The sequence below is a fragment of the Palaemon carinicauda genome, chromosome 11 (genome assembly GCF_036898095.1).
Source record: "Palaemon carinicauda isolate YSFRI2023 chromosome 11, ASM3689809v2, whole genome shotgun sequence".
NCBI lineage: Eukaryota > Metazoa > Arthropoda > Malacostraca > Decapoda > Palaemonidae > Palaemon > Palaemon carinicauda.
Window position 1 is genome coordinate 124,966,645 of NC_090735.1, and position 20,428 is coordinate 124,987,072.

Sequence of the window (20,428 nt, forward strand, 5' to 3'; positions counted from 1 at the left end):
TATATTAATTATTTTTATCATTATTATTATTATTATTATAATTATTATTATTATTATTATTATTATTATTATTAAGATGTTTGTAATATGAATTTTGTTAAATTTTGTCCTAGGGTAGACTTAACCTGACTCCCTTTTGCCTACAATTTATAACAAGTAAAAAAAGATGGTCCCGTTCTATATGAAATAAATATCAGGTTATTAGGTTATTGCAAATGTCAAATGTCATTTTGCTTGTTGCCTTAGATAATGTTTAATTACAGTATACTGTATTTATCTTATTGCAGTATACAAACGTTTAATACAATATCTTGAGATTTATAAATTCAATTGGATTTGTTTGTATGGGATGTTTGTAAGTTGAACATTTGTAAGTTGAACATGTGTAAATTGAACATTTGTAAGTCGAACATTTGTAAATTGAACATTTGTAAGTTGAACATTTGTAAATTGAACATTTGTAAGTTGAACATTTGTAAGTCGAACATTTGTAAGTCGAACATTTGTAAATTGAACGTTTGTAAATTGAGGCCCTTCTGTGATTAATACTCACTATAACTGCACAGTAGGACATTGTTAGTTCATAAGTTTGTGGTTACTAATGCATCCTTCCTCGTCCTTTTAGTGATTCTGGATGACGAACGAACCGCGGCGTCCGAAATTTCGGATTTCGGCGCAGGACAGAGTTTAGAGTCCATTCCTTCTGCCTACACTAACGGGTCTAACAGTCCTCTTCACAGCACTGGTAATATGAAAACTTAGAAGGTTGTAAATTAACCCTTTTACCCCCAAAGGACGTACTGGTACGTTTCACAAAAGCCATCCCTTTACCCCCATGGACGTACCGGTACGTCCTTGCAAAAAAATGCTATACAAATTTTTTTTTTCATATTTTTGATAATTTTTTGAGAAAATTCAGGCATTTTCCAAGAGAATGAGACCAACCTGACCTCTCTATGACAAAAATTAAGGCTGTTAGAGCAATTTAAAAAAAATATACTGCAAAATGTGCTGGGAAAAAAATAACCCCCTGGGGGTTAAGGGTTGGAAATTTCCAAATAGCCTGGGGGTTAAAGGGTTAAATGTTAGCATGTCTTCCATATGAATTTTAAACCCTTTAATATTTGGATACTTGGTTAGTGTGGATGAACAGTGATGAGAAAGTTCTTCGTGTCTTTTGTCCCTATTTTTCCAAGTATAGATGAAAGCTGTTCTTCCTGGTTTTAGGGTAGTTTTTTCTTATATGAAGAGTAAGCCAGCATGAATACTTTCAAAGGATTTCTTTTGGCTCTCTTTTCAGGCACAAAAGAGGTGTCTCATCATTAATTATCAATTTGTTCATTAGGCAGAAAACTTATATTTCAGTACGCAAGCCTATTTTTGCAAAAAAGATTATGCATGTTTTCTCCAAAATTACATTTTCTAAATGATAATAGATTTACATAATGAAGATTTATGGCTCCTTATTGAATTGAAAATATTGATTAAAATGTTTTATAACTAGAAGGGAAAGTGTCTATAGTCCATTTCTTTTAGCGATGCATATTTGCACCGACTCGCGGCGGTTCCCTTTTAGCTCGGAAAAGTTTCCGGATCGCTGCTTGGTTGGACAAGATAATTCTAACCAATCAGCGATCAGGAAACTTTTCCGAGCTAAAAGGGCACCGCCGCGAGTCGGTGCAAATATGCATCGCTAAAAGAAATGGACTGTAGGACCTGGTTCTTTTAACATGGATTTAAAATTTGATGATAGAATTAGGTCAGAAGGATCATGTTAAAACTGTTGTTGAGGATCAATGTACATTTAGCTTTTGGATACTGTATGTGTATTACTGAAAATACAAATTACCTTTTTGTTTGTGAAGCTTTAACGCATGGACTGACGCTGACTTACAAGAGGAACTCTGTCAGTATTATCTTTCTTTGTAATAATTAGTTTTGCATAATAATGTCAATTTGTTTCTAAATGTTTATTTATAAGAATTCTGCATAGCCTTACTTTGTTGAGATATTGTTCAGTTTACTGATACGTATTAACAATGTTAATAACAATGACATTAAGAATAACAAAAGGGGTTCCTAGAGATTGCAAAAGATGCAGGGGAAGGAAGAGAAGGCGATTGAATGACGGACTAGGAAAATTTGCGGGTATAAAGTGCCATAGAAAGACCATAAACAGATGCAAGTGGAAGAACATGTCTGAGGTCTTTGGTCTGCAGTGGACTAGTAACAGCTGATGATGATAGTGATTAACCCTTTTACCCCCAAAGGACGTACTGGTACGTTTCACAAAACTCATCCTTTTACTCCCATGGACGTACCGGTATGTCCTTGCAAAAAAAATGCTATTTAAATGTTTTTTTTGCATGTTTTTGATAATTTTTTGAGAAACTTCAGGCATTTTCTCTATGACAAAAATTAAGGCTGTTAGAGCAATTTAAATAAAATATACTGCAAAATGTGCTTGAAAAAAAATAACCCCTTGGGGGTTAAGGGTTAGAAATTTCCAAATAGCCTGAGGGTAAAAGGGTTAACAATGAAATACATTGCATTAACTGAATGACTACCCACTCTTTGATCCTTATATGGTAAAGACCATAAGCACATGTGAAGAGGAAACGATGTAAGAGGTTTTCTAAGAAGAGGAGATCAAAGCTGGGCGTACACTCCAAGATAAGGATTGTTCCTTCCGTAGATAATTGGCTTATGCCAAAATCAGTTCCTTTCCTTGCTGAGGCTTTAGTTTATTTAATATCCCTTTTTTTTTTTTTTTTTTTTACTCTAGCAATGTATTTAATCCTTTTAAAGCTATTAGATTTTTTCTTAGTCTAGACACCCAATTTATATGGCAGATAAATTAATATGTAAAATTTGTTACAAATTTTTAGGTCAACATCCAATGACAAAGGTTAAGTATTAGACTTTCGAGCATCATTGCCTTTTGGTTAATATAATTCCAATAATTTTGATTGCTAGACTCTCCCGTATCCGGTTAGAAGACGTACTGTACCAAACTATTTCCACAGGTTTGGAACATGACATGTCTCCAGACGAACAGGAAGAGAAAGCCCGTCTTATCTCCCAGGTTCTTGAACTACAGAATACTCTTGATGGTAAGTGTAATTTTTGTTGCTTTGAGGGTTATTCTCTTCTCTCTATTATGATTATCACTTAGAAATAATTTTTTTAAAAAGATATTTCATTATTTGATGACCCTTGTATTATAGATGATACATAATTATTAATTGTTCCAACACCGAGTACTTACCTCGAACTACTTTCTCCTCCCAACCGACCAGAGTTTTGTGTAGTTTACCCTACTCCCGTTTTCTATGAGGGGCAACCTCAGGTTGGTGTGATACGCACCCTGAGGTGACCCCAGGTCAGAGAGCATGCTTACTCAGGTCTCGATCCCCAGTAAGTTCTCTGGTCGCGTCGCGATAACATTTTGACGCTCTCCTTTTCCGGTGCGACCCTTTTGTGTCTCACGCGGTTCCCACGTGGTACCTTTGTGTTACCCCTTATCCTTTCCCTCGTGTGTTCCTGTGTCTCGCGGTGCTTTACTAGTGCGTAATGGAGCATCCCCGTCGTTGTCCCGGGCCTATGGCCGGTAAATTGTGTGGTGCTTTCCTGTCGAAACCTGAAGTTGACCCGCACTCCTTGTGTTCTTCGTGTAGGGCCAGTGTGTGTTCCCCTACAGCCACATGTCCGGAGTGCGAGTCCTGGAACGAGGTGGAGTGGGTGCGTTATGGCACCAAAAAGAAGGCGTCGAAGAGATCACCTAATAAGCCGAGCGTATCTTATCTTGCTTTGTCGGGCATTGCGTCAGACAAAGCCTCGCTGCCGCCTTCCCCTACCCAGAGTAGGGGATGAGGTAAGTTGGTTGTGGGGAAGAGGCCTGTAGCCCTTCCCCAGGAGTCTGATTTACGTAATTTTTCTTATGGTCAGAGTCTGAAGTGACATAGTGGTATCATTCCCTATTTAGGTAAGTAGCCTAGCCTTCTCCGGAACTAGGAATAAGCTTCTTTTACACTTTAAACTTTAATTTGATGAGGAAACACACCCAAAGAGAAACAGTGAGATTGCTCACTCCTGTCTGGAATCTCTAAATTAAAAAAACTGCCATTATTATTATTATTATTATTATTGAGTTAAAAGTAATGGCTGCATTGGCAGAGTTTATTTTCTTATCCAATTTTTCTATTTTCCGGATAATTCTCTTCTTTAGAGCGCTGCAATCAGCCAGCAGACTTGAAAAATTCATCAGTCAGGTGAATGACAAAATCGGGAAGACTTCTCAAGTATATTCTCACAAAATATAGTGCTCTAGAGAAGAGAATTATCCGGAAAATAGAAAAATTGGATAAGAAAATAAACTCTGCCTATGCAGCCATTACTTTTAACTCAACCTGCCTAAAAGAGGGTCTCCTACCACGATATTATTATTATTATTATTATTATTATTATTATTATTATTATTATTATTATTATTATTATTATTACTTGCTAAACTACAACCCAGAAAGCAGGATGCTATAAACCCAAGAGCTATAGAAGGGAAAAATAGCCCAGTGAGGATAGGAAATGAGGAAATTAATAAATTACAAAAGAAGTAATGAACAATCAAAATAATACAAAGAGAAAGCTGATCATAATCACCTCGAATACAGTTCTTATACATACCAGTGCAGCGAATGCTAACAAATCCGAAGAAAGCAGCATATAAACGAAATTCCGTATACAATTGAAATAAATCTGATATATGAACGGATGAGCGCACAATGTTGTCTTTCTATGTTGACCTTTAGACTGAAAAACCTATCCCACATATTCAGCATGTTAACCCTTTTACCCCCCAAAGGACGTATTGGTACGTTTCACAAAACTCATCCCTTTACCCCTATGGACGTACCGGTACGTCCTTGCAAAAAACTGCTATTTAGAATTTTTTTTTTGCATATTTTTGGTAATTGTTTGAGAATCTTCAGGCATTTTCCAAGAGAATGAGACCAACCTGACCTCTCTATGACAAAAATTAAGGCTTTAAGAGCAACTTAAAAAAAATTTACTGCAAAATGTGCTGGGAAAAAAATAACCCTTGGGGGTTGAGGGTTGGAAATTTCCAAATACCCTAGGGGTTAAAGGGTTAAGATTTTCTTTTTAAGTTTCTATACTTTATTAGTTTTTGCTATCTTTGTGAAGATTAACTCGACCCTTTTATGCCCGACAGATCTTTCGCAACGAGTAGACAGTGTCAAGGAAGAAAACCTTAAGCTGAGGTCTGAGAACCAGGTTTTAGGACAGTACATCGAGAATCTGATGTCTGCATCATCAGTTTTTCAGTCCACCTCACCTAAGACTAAGAAAAAGTGAGTATTCTATATATTTCTTGTCATGGTCTTTTCATGTTATGATTTCGTATGAAAGAAAGAGTTCGTAGGTACAATTTATTGACTTGTTATTTTTACATCAGGCTAACTTCTAGTTTATTATTAATGTGGTGATAAACTAATAATTTAAAAGTTTGAGATAAAAGTTTATTTACTAATTTATATCTTATACAGGACAATTTAATGACAAATGTTTGTATTAAAGGGTTGATTTTTTACAGGTCTTTCTGTATTTGAAGACCGTAATTTTTTCAACATGTAAATTTCACTGGATTGGCCAATGTTTAGGCTTTTATATTCTATTCTCCTATATTGTAAACTGCATTACTTTGGACCCTTGGTTTCTAATCCCTTCCTTTAGTTTTGCCTAACCAGTAGGTGTTTAACTCTTTTTACACTTGCTATAGTTTTCTTCTCTCTTGAATAATCCTTTTGGGCAAACCACGTCTGAGTTTAAAAAAAAATCCTAATTGGTGGTCTTGTTAATCCAACATACATTATGATGTCAAGTTATATCCTTAGATACTACCACTAGAGTTATTGTGTCCTTTGACTGGCCAGACAGTACTACATTGGATCCCTTTCTTTGGATACGGCTCACTTCATCCTTGCTGACACATACACAGAATAGTCTGACCTATTCTTTATACGTTCTCCTCTTTTTCATACATTTGATAACACTGAAATTACAAATTAATTATCTATTAAGTGATGCTCAGATCTTGAAAAATGTGTGTGTATTGTATCAAGTGTAATTAGATATAATTTTGTTTGTATTACTGGGTAGAAGTTATAAATGATAAAGCCATCCAGTTCATATTATTGGGAAAAATAATGAGACCTTTATGAAACCATTTAATGGTATACACGAAATTCCTATTTAAAGTTTGTATGCGGAAAAGATCAGTTGTTTTAAAGTTTTTCTATCCCTTTGACATGTGACATGTAGGATTCTAAAGAGCTACTCTATTCCAGTAAACAGTGGTGTCAGTATGAGGCCTGAAGCTCTTTCCAGGTTTTAAACAGGTAACAATTTTTTCATCTACAGCTCTCTTAGTTTCCACACCATCACAGATACTATGAAAGCTACGTAGGGACCCTGCACTGTAGTATCAGTGATTGGTAATCAAAGTCTTAAGCTCTGCACAGTTAAGGACTGTTCTGTCACATTTGCTTAAATTCAAGTAACTTTTGTTAGCATTGATTAGGTATACAGTGAACCCTCGTTTATCGCGGTAGATAGGTTCCAGACCCGGCCGCGATAGGTGAAAATCCGCGGAGTAGTGACACCATATTTACCTATTTATTTAACATGTATATTTAGACTTTTAAAACCTTCCCTTGTACGTAGTACTGTTAACAAACTACCCTTTAATGTACAGAACACTTAATGCATGTACTACAGTACCCTAAACTAAAACAGGCACAAATATTAAAGGCAATTTTATATCGTGCGTTTCCTAAACGCGCCAAAAACCACGATAAAAAATGGCAACCAATGTTTTGTTTACGTTTCTCTGATCATAATGAAGAAACAAACGCATTTACTGTACACATCTGTGTATAGGTTAGTTTATGCATCGATTATATTGATTATTCTGTACAGTATGTTAATTTTGTTATTACCAATATGTATATATATATGGGTTATGAAAAAAATCCGCGAAGTGGTGAATCCGCGATGGTCGAACCGCGAAGTAGCGAGGGTTCACTGTACATTCTTTTTGACACATTGTGTAGTGCACAGTTCTTCTTTGCAGTGAGTATAGCCCAGTTTGTCTGTTCCTTTATTAGTAATGCCATGGTTTGCTTGACCATAAATCATTATGTATGTTTCTTATTACAGGAATGATATCATGAAGATATTGCATCGTTACAGTACCCATAAACAGAAGTATATTTAATCTCCTGGAAATATCCGACACTAATATTGCCAGAATTTAGTAGTTTAACTGAGCTTTGTAAGTTAAATTTTCTTGTACACTACGCGTGAAGGCTAAGCTTTTTGTTACTCGTCCAGACTGCATTTATATTTATTTTCGTCACGATATTGTTAATGTTTTTTTTTTCTCGCTGACTTTGCTCTCAAAATGCCAGATATTTTTTATACCTTCAGCAATTTACTTCGTGGCCTAACAAAATTGCTTTCACTTAAACCTCCAGAAGAATTTATCATTCATAGTCCGTATCCAGAAAACGAAGCCTGTCATCATAATTTCTTTCAGTGTTTTTTTTTTTCTTAATTTTAAAGAGGTAAATCTTACCCAGAAGAAAATACAAAATTCATTACCATTTTCATGTAAGTGTCGGAAATCTCTAGTTTCTTATTGAATCTAATAATTTCACATGAAATAAGGCATATTATTCTTGCAAGCGATTCATTGTTATTTTTATGGCAAAGAATTTTGATCGGTGTTAAAAATTTTCTATTAGAATATATTTAAGCTTTATTAAAAAAAAATTTTATATGCAAATTAACAACACTGAATTTCATTGCAATAGGTTTGTATTTCAAACTTTCCCTGCTTCGACAGTGATTATTAAAGCACGACGCACAATTCTGCAAAATAATTTTTAGTTTCACCTTACCCATACCACTAGAATCCACTTTCATATATTGAAGCACACTATACCTTCTTTTAGCATTGGAGTTCTCCCGTGTTTTATCATTAATCGTTTATTATATCGTCGCCCTCATAAACTAACTGCCTAAGTCATTTTCTCCACTTGTTGAGAAATAAAAAGAAAAACCTTCTCATTTCCTAATTCTTCAATTCACAAATTCTTAACAGAAGAATTTGTGTATTAGAATTTGTTAATTGAAGCTCAACACAATGATATAAAGAATTAGGAAATGAGAAGGTTGTTTTTATTTCCCAACAAGTGGAGAAAATGACTTAGGCAGTTAGTTTATGAGGGTGACGAATATGCCATGCATTCTTCATACTCGCTAGCTATTGTTATATCAGCTTGAGCTACAGAGAGAGCTACACGTAGAGCAATGCAGCTCTTTCATGTTTTTGATTTTTACTCTTTTGCTCAGCATGTGTGAGAGTTACATTTTGATGTAGAGCTGATATCTTTTTAGCATTGCTACAAGAGCTAGCGTTTGATCTATTTGTAGCCGGCTGGTTCTACATCTCTATACAATGTCATGCAAGTTATTGCTAGTGTCTCGTTTCATATTTAATCTCTGAAAGGGAATGAGTTTATACACAAATTGATAAACCCAATATTTGTATTTGCTGTTATGTAGCAAAGGTAGAGAGGATTTACTATGCAATATTAAAGTCCCCTGAGGCCCTTTGCTTCAATAGGTATAGGAGATGATTATTCAAGTCCCCTGGGGTTCTGCCGTGAGTTTCACGGCTATAAAAGGTAATAGAATCGATACCTCATATACATTGGATTTCCATTTGTCTTCTGTGGCCTCTGTGTGCTATATTGTCATGTATTTGACTGCTGAAACAAATATACATCTTGCTATAAGGTTTTGGTATCTCATATTTATAGTTAGTCAGTGTGTGTCTTAAGATTTCTTATGATTGCAGTGCAAATGAAATAAATGCGTATGGTAACTTTCATTCTTTCGTGGTAATGTCTGTGTTATATTTATATATTTTTTGTCAGGTAGTCTTTTTCATAATTCTAAGTGTACATACATACATATACCAAGGCACTTCCCCCAATTTTGGGGGGTAGCCAACATCAACAAATGAAGCAAAACAAAAAAGGGGACCTCTACTCTCTATGTTCCTCCCAGCCTAACAAGGGACTAAGTGTAAAGATAAAAGTGCCGTAGTTTGCTTCTTTATGTGGCAATGTTAAACTAGAGGACTTAGAATCCTTGAATTATAAGTCCTTTCATTGTTTGACGAGATATTGATGGTAGGAACCTAGACTTTCAGACAATCTCTGTGCCATGTTATGGTACGTTATTTTGTTGGTGTTTGATTCTGCTAAATTTGTCCTCAAATGTCCTTTGGTACATGTTATTGAATGGGGGTAGTATACATGACTTGCCATGTATTTTTGAACACTTAGGAAGCCTAAACTATCATGTATGATTATTTTCACTTTCTGTTGCTACTAAAAAGAAATTGATGTATATGTCAGTGAGATAAAGTTGAAGGATCTATAATTGGATGCTTCATAGATCCACAAGAAAAGACTGCTCTGTAGCTTTTAAACTATAGTCCATTTCTTTTACCGAGGCAGATTTGCACTGACTCGCAGCGGTGTCCTTTTAGCTCGGGAAAGTTTCCTGATCGCTGATTGGTTAGAATGATCTTGTCCAACCAATCAGCGATCAGGAAACTTTTCCGAGCTAAAAGAGCACCGCTGCGACTCGGTGCAAATCTGCCTCGCTAAAAAAAATTGACTATAGTTATTGGGTCATGCTGCCAACATTTGAGGCATGGACACCATCGTTTCTATCCTGGAGAAACTCAAAGAAATATCAAAGAGTAGGTTTGATGCATGAACCCCAGACCATCCAGCCCTACTGTAGATATACATATTTGCTAGTGGCTTAAAGTCATTGTATGTACAGGTGAGGTGTGATATTTGATACTCCAAGTTGTTAATTATGTTGCACTATTAAAGCCTTGAATGATCAACAGTGCAGGCTCTCTTTTTATAGTTTTATCTATGAAAGATAAGTATTTTAATGTTGTTACTGTTCTTGAAATTTATTTGAATTGTTCATTACTTTTCTTGTAGTTTATTTATTCTTTTATTTCCTTTCCTCACTGGGGTATTTTTCCCTGTTGGAGCCCTTGGGCTTGTAATGTCCTGCTTTTCCAACTGAAGTTGTGGCTTGGCTAGTACATACATATACCAAGGCACTTCCCCCAATTTTGGGGGGTAGCCAACATCAACAAAGAAACAAAAACAAAAAGGGGACCTCTACTCTCTACGTTCCTCCCAGCCTAACAAGGGACTCAACCGAGTTCAGCTGGTACTGCTAGGGTGTCACAGCCCACCCTCCCACATTATCCACCATTATGGATAATAATAATGATAAGGATAATAATAATGATAAAGAGGTCATGTTAGATGCCTAGCCAAAAATATGTTGCACAGAGTGAGGATAAGAAGGCATAACAGCCCATACCTCGAACTTTAATATGTTCAATGAGGTATTCTATCGCGCCAATGTCGAACCCACTGGAGGGCGTTGTTCTGTGCTCCTCTAAGGTCTTGATCTAAGCAATGAGGGTCCAGTGGGTACCCTCATGGGATGTGTTCCATTGTTTATTGGTGTTGCCCCGCATGGGTATTCATGAGACAGTGAGGTATCATGAAAAAATTAGAGTATGCTGAACACTATACCCCTGTATTGTATGTAGTCTAGCACTAAGATTGGTTTCTGAAAGTATGTAGCATAAAAAGGCTACTTGCGTATGTAAAATGAAAATGGTGTTGTGTACCAGGAATTACTTAGTAACAGAATTCAGGCGATTAAATAAAGGGAATAGTTACGAAACTAATGAAGAACGTTGGTGTGAACAATACTTACTTTATTGATCGTACTAGTTAATTATTCCTTATCTCTTTGACATGAAGAAAACTAACATCAACATTTGAGAGAATCAGAGAATATACAAAAAACTGCAAAAAATGGGAGTATTGTTAATTTCCTAAAAGCTCAAGTCTCAGGATAAATTAGATTTTAAATAACACTTAGCTTTAGTTGCAAAACCAGCAAACCATAGATAGACATTTGCAACTAAAAGTAAATTTTGAGAGATATAAACATGTGAAAGGATTTGAAAATAATGGTGAATTTCTTTGTAAGTGAAGAATAGTTAGAATAAACTGGAAAAGGGTGATCATGCAAGAAAAGAAATTTGGACAGCTGTTTACTGCGGCAAATTTGCAAAAAGTAAGGTATGCGATTGAACGATATTTCGGGGTCCAGATTGTGCATGTTTCATGAAACTGCCATTCTTCCGTCTGTTATACCGTTAGGAAACATTCTATACCACGAGTATAGTCTTTGCATGCTTGATAGAATGGTGATGAAAAAATATTTTGTCAGGGAAGTGAATAAGAAATAATATAGTCATGAAGAGAAAGTTTAAAAGATTGTTTTGGGGCTTCATAATCGCATTAAAACTTTGACCCTTGAAGAATATATTGTAGCTGGTTGTAACTTTAGAATTCACCCATACCTATAGTACATTACTACTTGTTTTTATTTTTTGAAAAGAATCTAAGTGGCTAATACAATTTTGTATCTACAAAATGGGCTAATTATAGATGATCGTCAGAACGTACACCAGTGCAGAAATTTCAAGTACCTGTACTTTGGAATAACAGTCAGTGATAACAAAGACCATGAAGTAGAAATCACCCAAAGAATTAATAAATTTAATAATAATCTATATATGTTACGGCCCCTAATGAAAGACCGAAACATGTCTAGAAGAGTAATTAGAAGTGGAAGATATTTTAAAACTTACAGAGAAGGGACAGTTGTACTGGTATGACCCTGTGAAAAGAGTGGACGATGTTAGATACATACATACATATACCAAGGCACTTCCCCCAATTTTGGGGGGTAGCCGACATCAACGTTATCCCTGCGTGTCGTAAGAGGCGACTAAAAGGGACGGGACGAGGGGGCTGGGAACCCCCTCTCCTGTATCTACATCCTGTGAGACATCAACAAAGATGTTAGATACCCCCAGAAAACATCTTGAATGGAAACCAGACAGAACAAGACCTGTTGGTTGGCCAAGAATAAGATGCAAGGAAACTTAGATGCATCTCTGAGAAGAAGGGATACATACTTTGTTGTTGTAGGTTGAGAGAGTTGGACTATTTGAAAACAAGCGAGTTAGCTCACCTGGCTTCTGGTGAGAAAGGGATTTATAGGCATCCTCAGTAGCCAAAGGGTTGTCGAAGGCTGAGAGTATTTTAATTTGAATTATGTCCACCTGTTAAGTAGCATAGTGATGAGTAAAAACAATGATTAATAAGAGAGGGTCTCCTGGTATCAATCGTTGATTGATACATCAGTCTACCCAATGGAGGATATTTAACTAAAAGTTAAAATGGTCTTATTAAGACCCATGAATTCTTGTGAGGCCATATTATGAGAATTACCCTGTAGCTTCATAGACTTTATTCTTGTCCCAATTACAGGGCTCGTGACAGCTTTCTTGAAAGACATAGCTGATGGGAATTTCTTGAACACATCAATATCAGATGATGAGACCAGGGTAGCATGTGAGGTCTTGTTTTAGTATTCTATGTGCATTAATGACATTCTTTTTCATATTTCGATTTAATTGCCACATGGAAAGGGATTAGGTTAAAAGTATCGTTACTTCATAGAGATTATATAGCAGGAGGAATTGCTCTTGGAATCTGTTCTGCTGTCTTTCTTTCTTGCCCTTCATAAAATCTTTCAACATATAGCCATTTTTATAATTTTAGATATTTCATATTATAGTCTACTCGTATATAAAATATAGTTTTCAATATTAATCTTACCCGATGATCATGTAGCTGTCAACTCCGTTGCCCGACAGAAATCTACGGTCGGGATACGCCAGCGATCGCTATCCAGGTGGGGGTGTACTCAACAGCGCCATCTGTGGTCAGGTACTCAAGTACTTCTTGTCAACAAGAACTCAATTTTTCCTCCGTCGTGCCGCCGGCAAGACCTACTTGGATACGCTGTTGATTTTGGAGTCTTTTGTTCACGATTTGGTGATGTATTTGCTCTAAAGTTTAGCCTTCGCTGTTCAGAAGCTTTATCCTTAGCTTAGCAAGCTTTTGGAATTAATTTGACTTTATTGGTTAACGAACTTTGCTTAATTTTGGAATTCCCCCTTGACTACTTCTAAATTCAAGATGTCTGACCATTCCCAAGTTCCTAAATACAGGCAGTGTAGTGTTAGGACTTGTACTAGGCGTCTTCCGAAGGCCTCTATAGATCCTCACACCGTATGTTCCAATTGTAGGGGTAAATCCTGTCAATTGGAAGATCGATGTGGGGAATGTGCTGGGCTTTCGGAATTCGATTTTAACGAATTCCTCAGATATGCACGTAGGTTAGAGAAGGAGAGAGATAGGAGGAGTTCTTCTCGCTCTGTGGATTTTTTCTCTCCCCATGCCCCTCAACCTTTTCCTTCCCCTGTGGTGGTGACTCCCGAACCTGCTACGAGTGCTCAGCCTGCAATGGCTGATATGTTGCGTGCCATTCAGGCTCTCGGTGATAAGGTGGAGTCGTTGGTTAGTGACCGCAATCAGCTCTTGGCAGATGTCAGAGAGCTGAAAGCGAAGAGTGCAGTGGGAAGTGTTAGTGCTAGTGATGTGCATAGTGTCAGTGTCAGTGTTGCGCATGAGGGTACATCTGTGCGTGCCAGTCGTCCTCCCAGTCCGGGACCTCTTGCAAGCTCCCAAGCCCAGGGGAGAAGCAATGTCGAAGGACCAAAGGGTTCGGCAGGCCTTGATCGGCGCACGGATGTATCCTCAGTGGTTGCGGACGTATCTGTTAAGGATCGTCCCATCCACATACAGACGAATGAGCCCTTACATTCCTCGTCTGTGGAAGAGGTTTCCAGGAGGAAACGGTGGACCAAGGTCTCACGACCGCTCAAACGTAAGGTCCCTTCCGAGCTTGTCCAACGGCCCAGGTGTAGCCACTGGGTCAGTTCGGACTCGCCACAGTCATCTGATGACTGCACACCTCCCAAGAGAGGTAGAGTGGTCCCTCAACAGGCTACTGCTCCGTCTGTTGTTGCTCCAACCACAGTAGACCCTAAGTGGTCCATGCTGCAGACTATGCAGTCTCAGCTTGCGGCATTCATGCAGGAGTATCATGCCGAGAAGGTTAACACCTCTCCTGTTAGCCTACAACCCGCAGAGGTTGTGCGCTCAGCAGATACTGCGGCTGCCTGCTCCCACACACCACCTGTGAGAGCTCCTCCACCGATGCGCAGTCCTCCCTGCCAGACGCAAGTTCTTGCTGCACCATCTGCTAACATGCGTGATCTGCCGCATCAGGAGTTGCCGGGTTCCAGCACTATGCGGCATTCTCCTCAGCCCATGCAGCATGCTCTGCAGACCTTACAGCATGCTCCGCATACCATGCAGCATGAGCCGCATACCTTACAGCATGCTCTGCATACCATACCGCATGCTCCTCAGCCCACCGCAGACCCTCCTTCACACCAGCCCTCTGCTTTTGTTGTTGCCAGCTCGCAGACTGTCCAGCAGAGGCATGATGTTGGATCCGCAGGTACGCATGCACCCGTTCTGCAGGATTCAGCCGGTCAGCTTGCTGCTCTGCCTTTGCCACTCACAACTCAACTTTCGGATGATGATGTATCGGATGATGAAGCTGCTCATCTGGATGAACCTCACTCTGATGTTGAAGGACACAAGTCTTCGCCACCTTCCTTAGACTTTCGCAAGGTCCTTGCTTTGTTCAGGGACTTGTATCCTGAACATTTTGTGTCTGCAACCCCTCGTTCTCCTCCCTCCGAGTTTGCTCTGGGCATGCAGTCTGCTGCGCCTGCCTTCACCAAGCTTGTTCTCGCCAGATCATCTAGGAGAGCTTTGAGGGTTATGGGGGACTGGTTGCATTCCAAGAAGCAACTGGGAAGGACCTCTTTTGTGTTTCCTCCTCCCAAGCTTGCTTCTAAGTCGAGCGTCTGGTATGCCACGGGAGAGGAACCTGGCTTGGGGGTTCCTGCCTCTGCCCAGGCCGACTTCTCAAGTCTGGTTGACTCTCCCCGCAGGCTGGCTATGAGACGTTCGAAGATCTGCTGGTCCTTTTCAGGTCTTGATCATCTGTTGAAGGGAGTCTTTCGTGCCTTCGAGATATTCAACTTCCTCGATTGGTGTTTGGGAGCCTTAAGCAGGAAGACTTCCCCTTCAGATAAGGACTCGGCCATGCTGATCATGTCTAGCATGGACAAGGCAATTCGGGATGGGTCTGGTGAACTTGCGGCTTCATATGTATCAGGAGTCTTCAAGAAGAGAGAACATCTGTGCTCCTTCTTATCTGCTGGTATCACTCCTTGCCAGAAGTCAGAGTTGTTGTTTGCTCCTCTCTCCAAGTGTCTGTTTCCGGAGGAGTTGATTAAGGGGATGGCTGCCTCACTTATCCAGAAGGATACTCATGATCTGATGGCTTCTTCTGCACGTAAGGCTAAAACCTTACCTTCCGTGCCTAGACCCTTCCGCCCTGCAGCAGTTGATACACCTGCTTCTAGGTTCATCCCGCCCTTTCGTGGCAGAACCTTCAGTAGAGGAGGTACCCGTGCAGACAGTCACCGTGGCAAGTCCAAGAAGGGTTCCAAGTCCGCAAAAGGCAAGTTTTGACTGCCTTCCTCTCCAGACAGCAGTAGGAGCCAGACTCAAGACCTTCTGGCAAGCTTGGGAGAGCAGAGGTGCAGACGCTCAGTCTGTGAAGTGGCTAAGGGAGGGATACAGAATTCCGTTCTGCCGCAATCCCCCTCTAGCTACATCTCCCATCAACCTCTCTCCCAACTACAAGGAGAAGGACAAGAGGCTAGCGTTGCAACAAGAGGTGTCGCTCTTGCTACAAAAGGAAGCAGTGGTCATAGTCCGGGATCATCAATCCCCGGGCTTTTACAACCGTCTCTTCCTGGTAGCCAAGAAAACAGGAGGTTGGAGACCGGTGCTGGACGTCAGTGCTCTCAATGCTTTTGTCACCAAGCAGACGTTCACGATGGAGACGACGAAGTCGGTCCTAGCAGCGGTCAGGCAGGAGGACTGGATGGTCTCGTTAGACCTGAAAGACGCATACTTTCACGTCCCCATCCATCCAGACTCCCAACCTTTCCTGAGATTCGTCTTTGGAAAGGTTGTGTACCAATTCCAAGCCCTGTGCTTTGGCCTAAGCACGGCACCTCTTGTGTTTACCAGACTGATGAGGAATATTGCGAAATTCCTTCACTTGGCAGACATCAGAGCCTCCCTCTATTTAGACGACTGGCTTTTAAGAGCTCCCACAAGTCGTCGCTGTCTGGAGAATCTCAGATGGACTATGGATCTGACCAAGGAACTGGGCCTCCTGGTCAATTTAGAGAAGTCCCAGCTCGTCCCATCCCAGACCATTGTCTACCTGGGTATGGAGATTCAGAGTCGAGCTTTTCGGGCTTTTCCGTCGGCCCCAAGGATCAACCAAGCCCTACAATGCATCCAGAGCATGCTGAGAAGGAACCGATGCTCAGTCAGGCAGTGGATGAGTCTAACAGGGACACTATCATCGCTAGCCCTGTTCATCGAGTTAGGGAGACTCCACCTCCGCCCCCTTCAGTATCATCTAGCTGCTCACTGGATAAAGGACATGACGCTAGAGACGGTCTCAGTTCCTGTTTCCGAAGAGATGAGGTCTACTCTAACGTGGTGGAAGAACAGCATTCTTCTCAAGGAAGGTCTACCTTTGGCTGTTCAGACCCCCGACCACCGTCTCTTCTCGGACGCATCAGACACGGGCTGGGGTGCGACATTGGACGGACAGGAATCCTCGGGAACATGGAATCAGGAGCAAAGGACACTTCACATCAATTGCAAGGAGTTGTTGGCGGTTCATCTGGCCTTGATAAACTTCAAGTCCCTCCAGCTAAACAAGGTGGTGGAGGTGAACTCCGACAACACCACAGCTTTGGTTTACATCTCCAAGCAGGGAGGGACTCATTCGAGGAAGTTGTTCGAGATCGCAAGGTACCTCCTCATCTGGTCAAAAGATCGAAAGCTCACGCTGGTAACGAGGTTCATTCAGGGCGATATGAATGTCATGGCAGATCGCCTCAGCCGGAAGGGTCAGGTCATCCCCACAGAGTGGACCCTTCACAAGAATGTTTGCAGCAGACTTTGGGCCCTGTGGGGTCAGCCAACCATAGATCTGTTCGCTACCTCGATGACCAAGAGGCTCCCGTTGTATTGTTCTCCGATTCCAGACCCAGCAGCAGTTCATGTGGATGCTTTTCTGCTGGATTGGTCCCATCTCGACCTGTATGCATTCCCGCCGTTCAAGATTGTCAACAGGGTACTTCAGAAGTTCGCCTCTCACAAAGGGACACGGCTGACGTTGGTTGCTCCCCTCTGGCCCGCGAGAGAATGGTTCACAGAGGTACTGCAATGGCTGGTCGACGTTCCCAGGACTCTTCCTCTAAGAGTGGACCTTCTACGTCAACCTCACGTAAAGAAGGTACACCCAAACCTCCACGCTCTTCGTCTGACTGCCTTCAGACTATCGAAAGACTCTCAAGAGCTAGAGGCTTTTCGAAGGAGGCAGCCAGAGCGATTGCCAGAGCAAGGAGGACATCCACTCTCAGAGTCTATCAGTCTAAATGGGAAGTCTTCCGAAGCTGGTGCAAGGCCGATGCAGTTTCCTCAACCAGTACCACTGTAACCCAGATTGCTGACTTCCTGTTACATCTAAGGAACGTAAGATCCCTTTCAGCTCCTACGATCAAGGATTACAGAAGTATGTTGGCAGCGGTTTTCCGCCACAGAGGCTTGGATCTTTCCACCAACAAAGATCTACAGGACCTCCTTAGGTCTTTTGAGACCTCAAAGGTAGGTCGGTTGTCCACTCCAGGCTGGAATCTAGACGTGGTCCTAAGGTTCCTTATGTCATCAAGATTTGAACCTCTCCAATCAGCCTCTTTTAAGGACCTCACATTAAAAACTCTTTTCCTCGTGTGCTTGGCAACAGCTAAAAGAGTAAGTGAGATCCACGCCTTCAGCAGGAACATAGGTTTCACATCTGAAACGGCTTCATGTTCCTTGCAGCTCGGTTTTTTGGCTAAAAACGAGCTTCCTTCACGTCCTTGGCCTAAGTCGTTCGAGATCCCAAGCCTGTCCAACTTGGTGGGGAACGAACTGGAGAGAGTACTTTGCCCAGTTAGAGCTCTTAGGTACTATCTAAGAAGGTCAAAACCTTTACGAGGACAATCAGAAGCCTTATGGTGTGCTATCAAGAAGCCTTTTCTACCAATGTCTAAGAACGCAGTTTCTTACTACATCAGGCTTCTGATTAGAGAAGCACATTCTCATCTGAAGGAAGAAGACCTTGCTTTGCTGAAGGTAAGGACACATGAAGTGAGAGCTGTGGCTACTTCAGTGGCCTTCAAACAGAACCGTTCTCTGCAGAGTGTTATGGATGCAACCTATTGGAGAAGCAAGTCAGTGTTCGCATCATTCTATCTCAAAGATGTCCAGTCTCTTTACGAGAACTGCTACACCCTGGGACCATTCGTAGCAGCGAGTGCAGTAGTAGGTGAGGGCTCAGCCACTACATTCCCATAATCCCATAACCTTTTTAACCTTTCTCTTGAATACTTTTTATTGTTGTTTTTGGGTTGTACGGTCGGCTAAGAAGCCTTCCGCATCCTTGTTGATTTGGCGGGTGGTCAATTCTTTCTTGAGAAGCACCTAGGTTAGAGGTTGTGATGAGGTCCTTTAGTATGGGTTGCAGCCCTTTATACTTCAGCACCTAAGAGTCGTTCAGCATCCTAAGAGGACCGCTACGCTCAGTAAGGAAGACGTATTTAATAAAGGCAGAGTAATGGTTCAAGTCGACTTCCTTACCAGGTACTTATTTATTTTATGTTATTTTGAATAACTAATAAAATGAAATATGGGATACTTAGCTTCTTTGTTAACATGTATGCTGGTCTCCACCCACCACCCTGGGTGTGAATCAGCTACATGATCATCGGGTAAGATTAATATTGAAAAATGTTATTTTCATTAGTAAAATAAATTTTTGAATATACTTACCCGATGATCATGAATTAAAGAACCCGCCCTTCCTCCCCATAGAGAACCAGTGGACCGAGGAGAAAATTGAGTTCTTGTTGACAAGAAGTACTTGAGTACCTGACCACAGATGGCGCTGTTGAGTACACCCCCACCTGGATAGCGATCGCTGGCGTATCCCGACCGTAGATTTCTGTCGGGCAACGGAGTTGACAGCTACATGATCATCGGGTAAGTATATTCAAAAATTTATTTTACTAATGAAAATAACATTTTCTCTTGAGAATGTAGATTTTATCCCTTGGTAACTGTAGTTTGAGTGAGGCAAGTTTTAGATATGATTATATTTTATTTAAATTAGATAATCTTGTTTCATTCTGATATGAATACTGTTTTCTGTACTATAGTCCATTTCTTTTAGCGAGGCATATTTGCACCAACTCGCAACGCTGCCCTTTTAGCTCGGAAAAGTTTCCTGATCACTGATTGGTTAGAATTATCTTGTCCAACCAATCAGCGATCAGGAAACTTTTCCGACCTAAAAGGGCACCGCTGCAAGTCGGCGCAAATATGCCTCGCTAAAAGAAATGGACTATAGATGTCTGAATTCTATAAACAATCAAGTTCACTGTGACTTGATTTTATTTTCAGATTTTTTACAATAAAAGAAACTGTTTATAGTAATTTTTACTTATTTTTTATACCGTGCTCTTACTATTTACTTTTATGTAATATTTTTATTCATGGTTATGTATTTTTTTTAGAGTTTTCGGAATGTTTTTTTAGTTTATTCTGAACATTATTGTTATTAATTCATATGTTATTTTCAGATATTAAAATGATGGCCCTTTCCCCTTTTAATTTATTTTCGGTTTGTAAACCCACGTACATAGTGCTGTACCCAGTATCCGGAAATTACTTTTGGTGATAATTGTATCATGCATGCATTTATGCTACAGTATACAAGAAAGGAAATTTTATATGAAGCTCAACTTTGTCACTTTAGTTACTTAACCCTTTTACCTCCAAAGGACGCACTGGTACGTTTCACAAAACTCATCCCTTTACCCCCATGGACGTACCGGTCCTTGGAAAAAAATGCTATAAAAAAATTTTTTTCGTATTTTTAATAATTTTTTGAGAAAATTCAGGCATTTTCCAAGAGAATGAGACCAACCTGACCTCTCTATGACAAAAATTAAGGCTGTTAGAGCAATTTAAAAAATATATACTGCAAAATGTGCTGGGGAAAAAAATAACCCCCTGGGGGTTAAGGGTTGGAA

At 40.1% G+C, this 20,428-nt stretch overlaps 1 protein-coding gene across 4 annotated transcripts in view; it reads left to right on the forward strand.

The window, feature by feature from the left end:
• Nucleotides 1–20,428, forward strand: part of LOC137650177 (short coiled-coil protein homolog) — a 41,928-nt gene that overhangs the window by 13,949 nt on the left and 7,551 nt on the right. For 2 of the 4 annotated variants that reach the window (XM_068383344.1, XM_068383345.1), the window contains exons 3-5: nucleotides 626–745; nucleotides 3,027–3,113; nucleotides 5,231–5,369. In XM_068383344.1, the coding sequence (XP_068239445.1) occupies nucleotides 626–745; nucleotides 3,027–3,113; nucleotides 5,231–5,369 (346 nt within the window). Of the gene's footprint in view, nucleotides 1–625; nucleotides 746–3,026; nucleotides 3,114–5,230; nucleotides 5,370–6,365; nucleotides 6,417–7,236; nucleotides 7,353–20,428 lie in introns of those variants that run through there. The other 2 variants (XM_068383343.1, XM_068383342.1) reach the window with 2 other exon arrangements.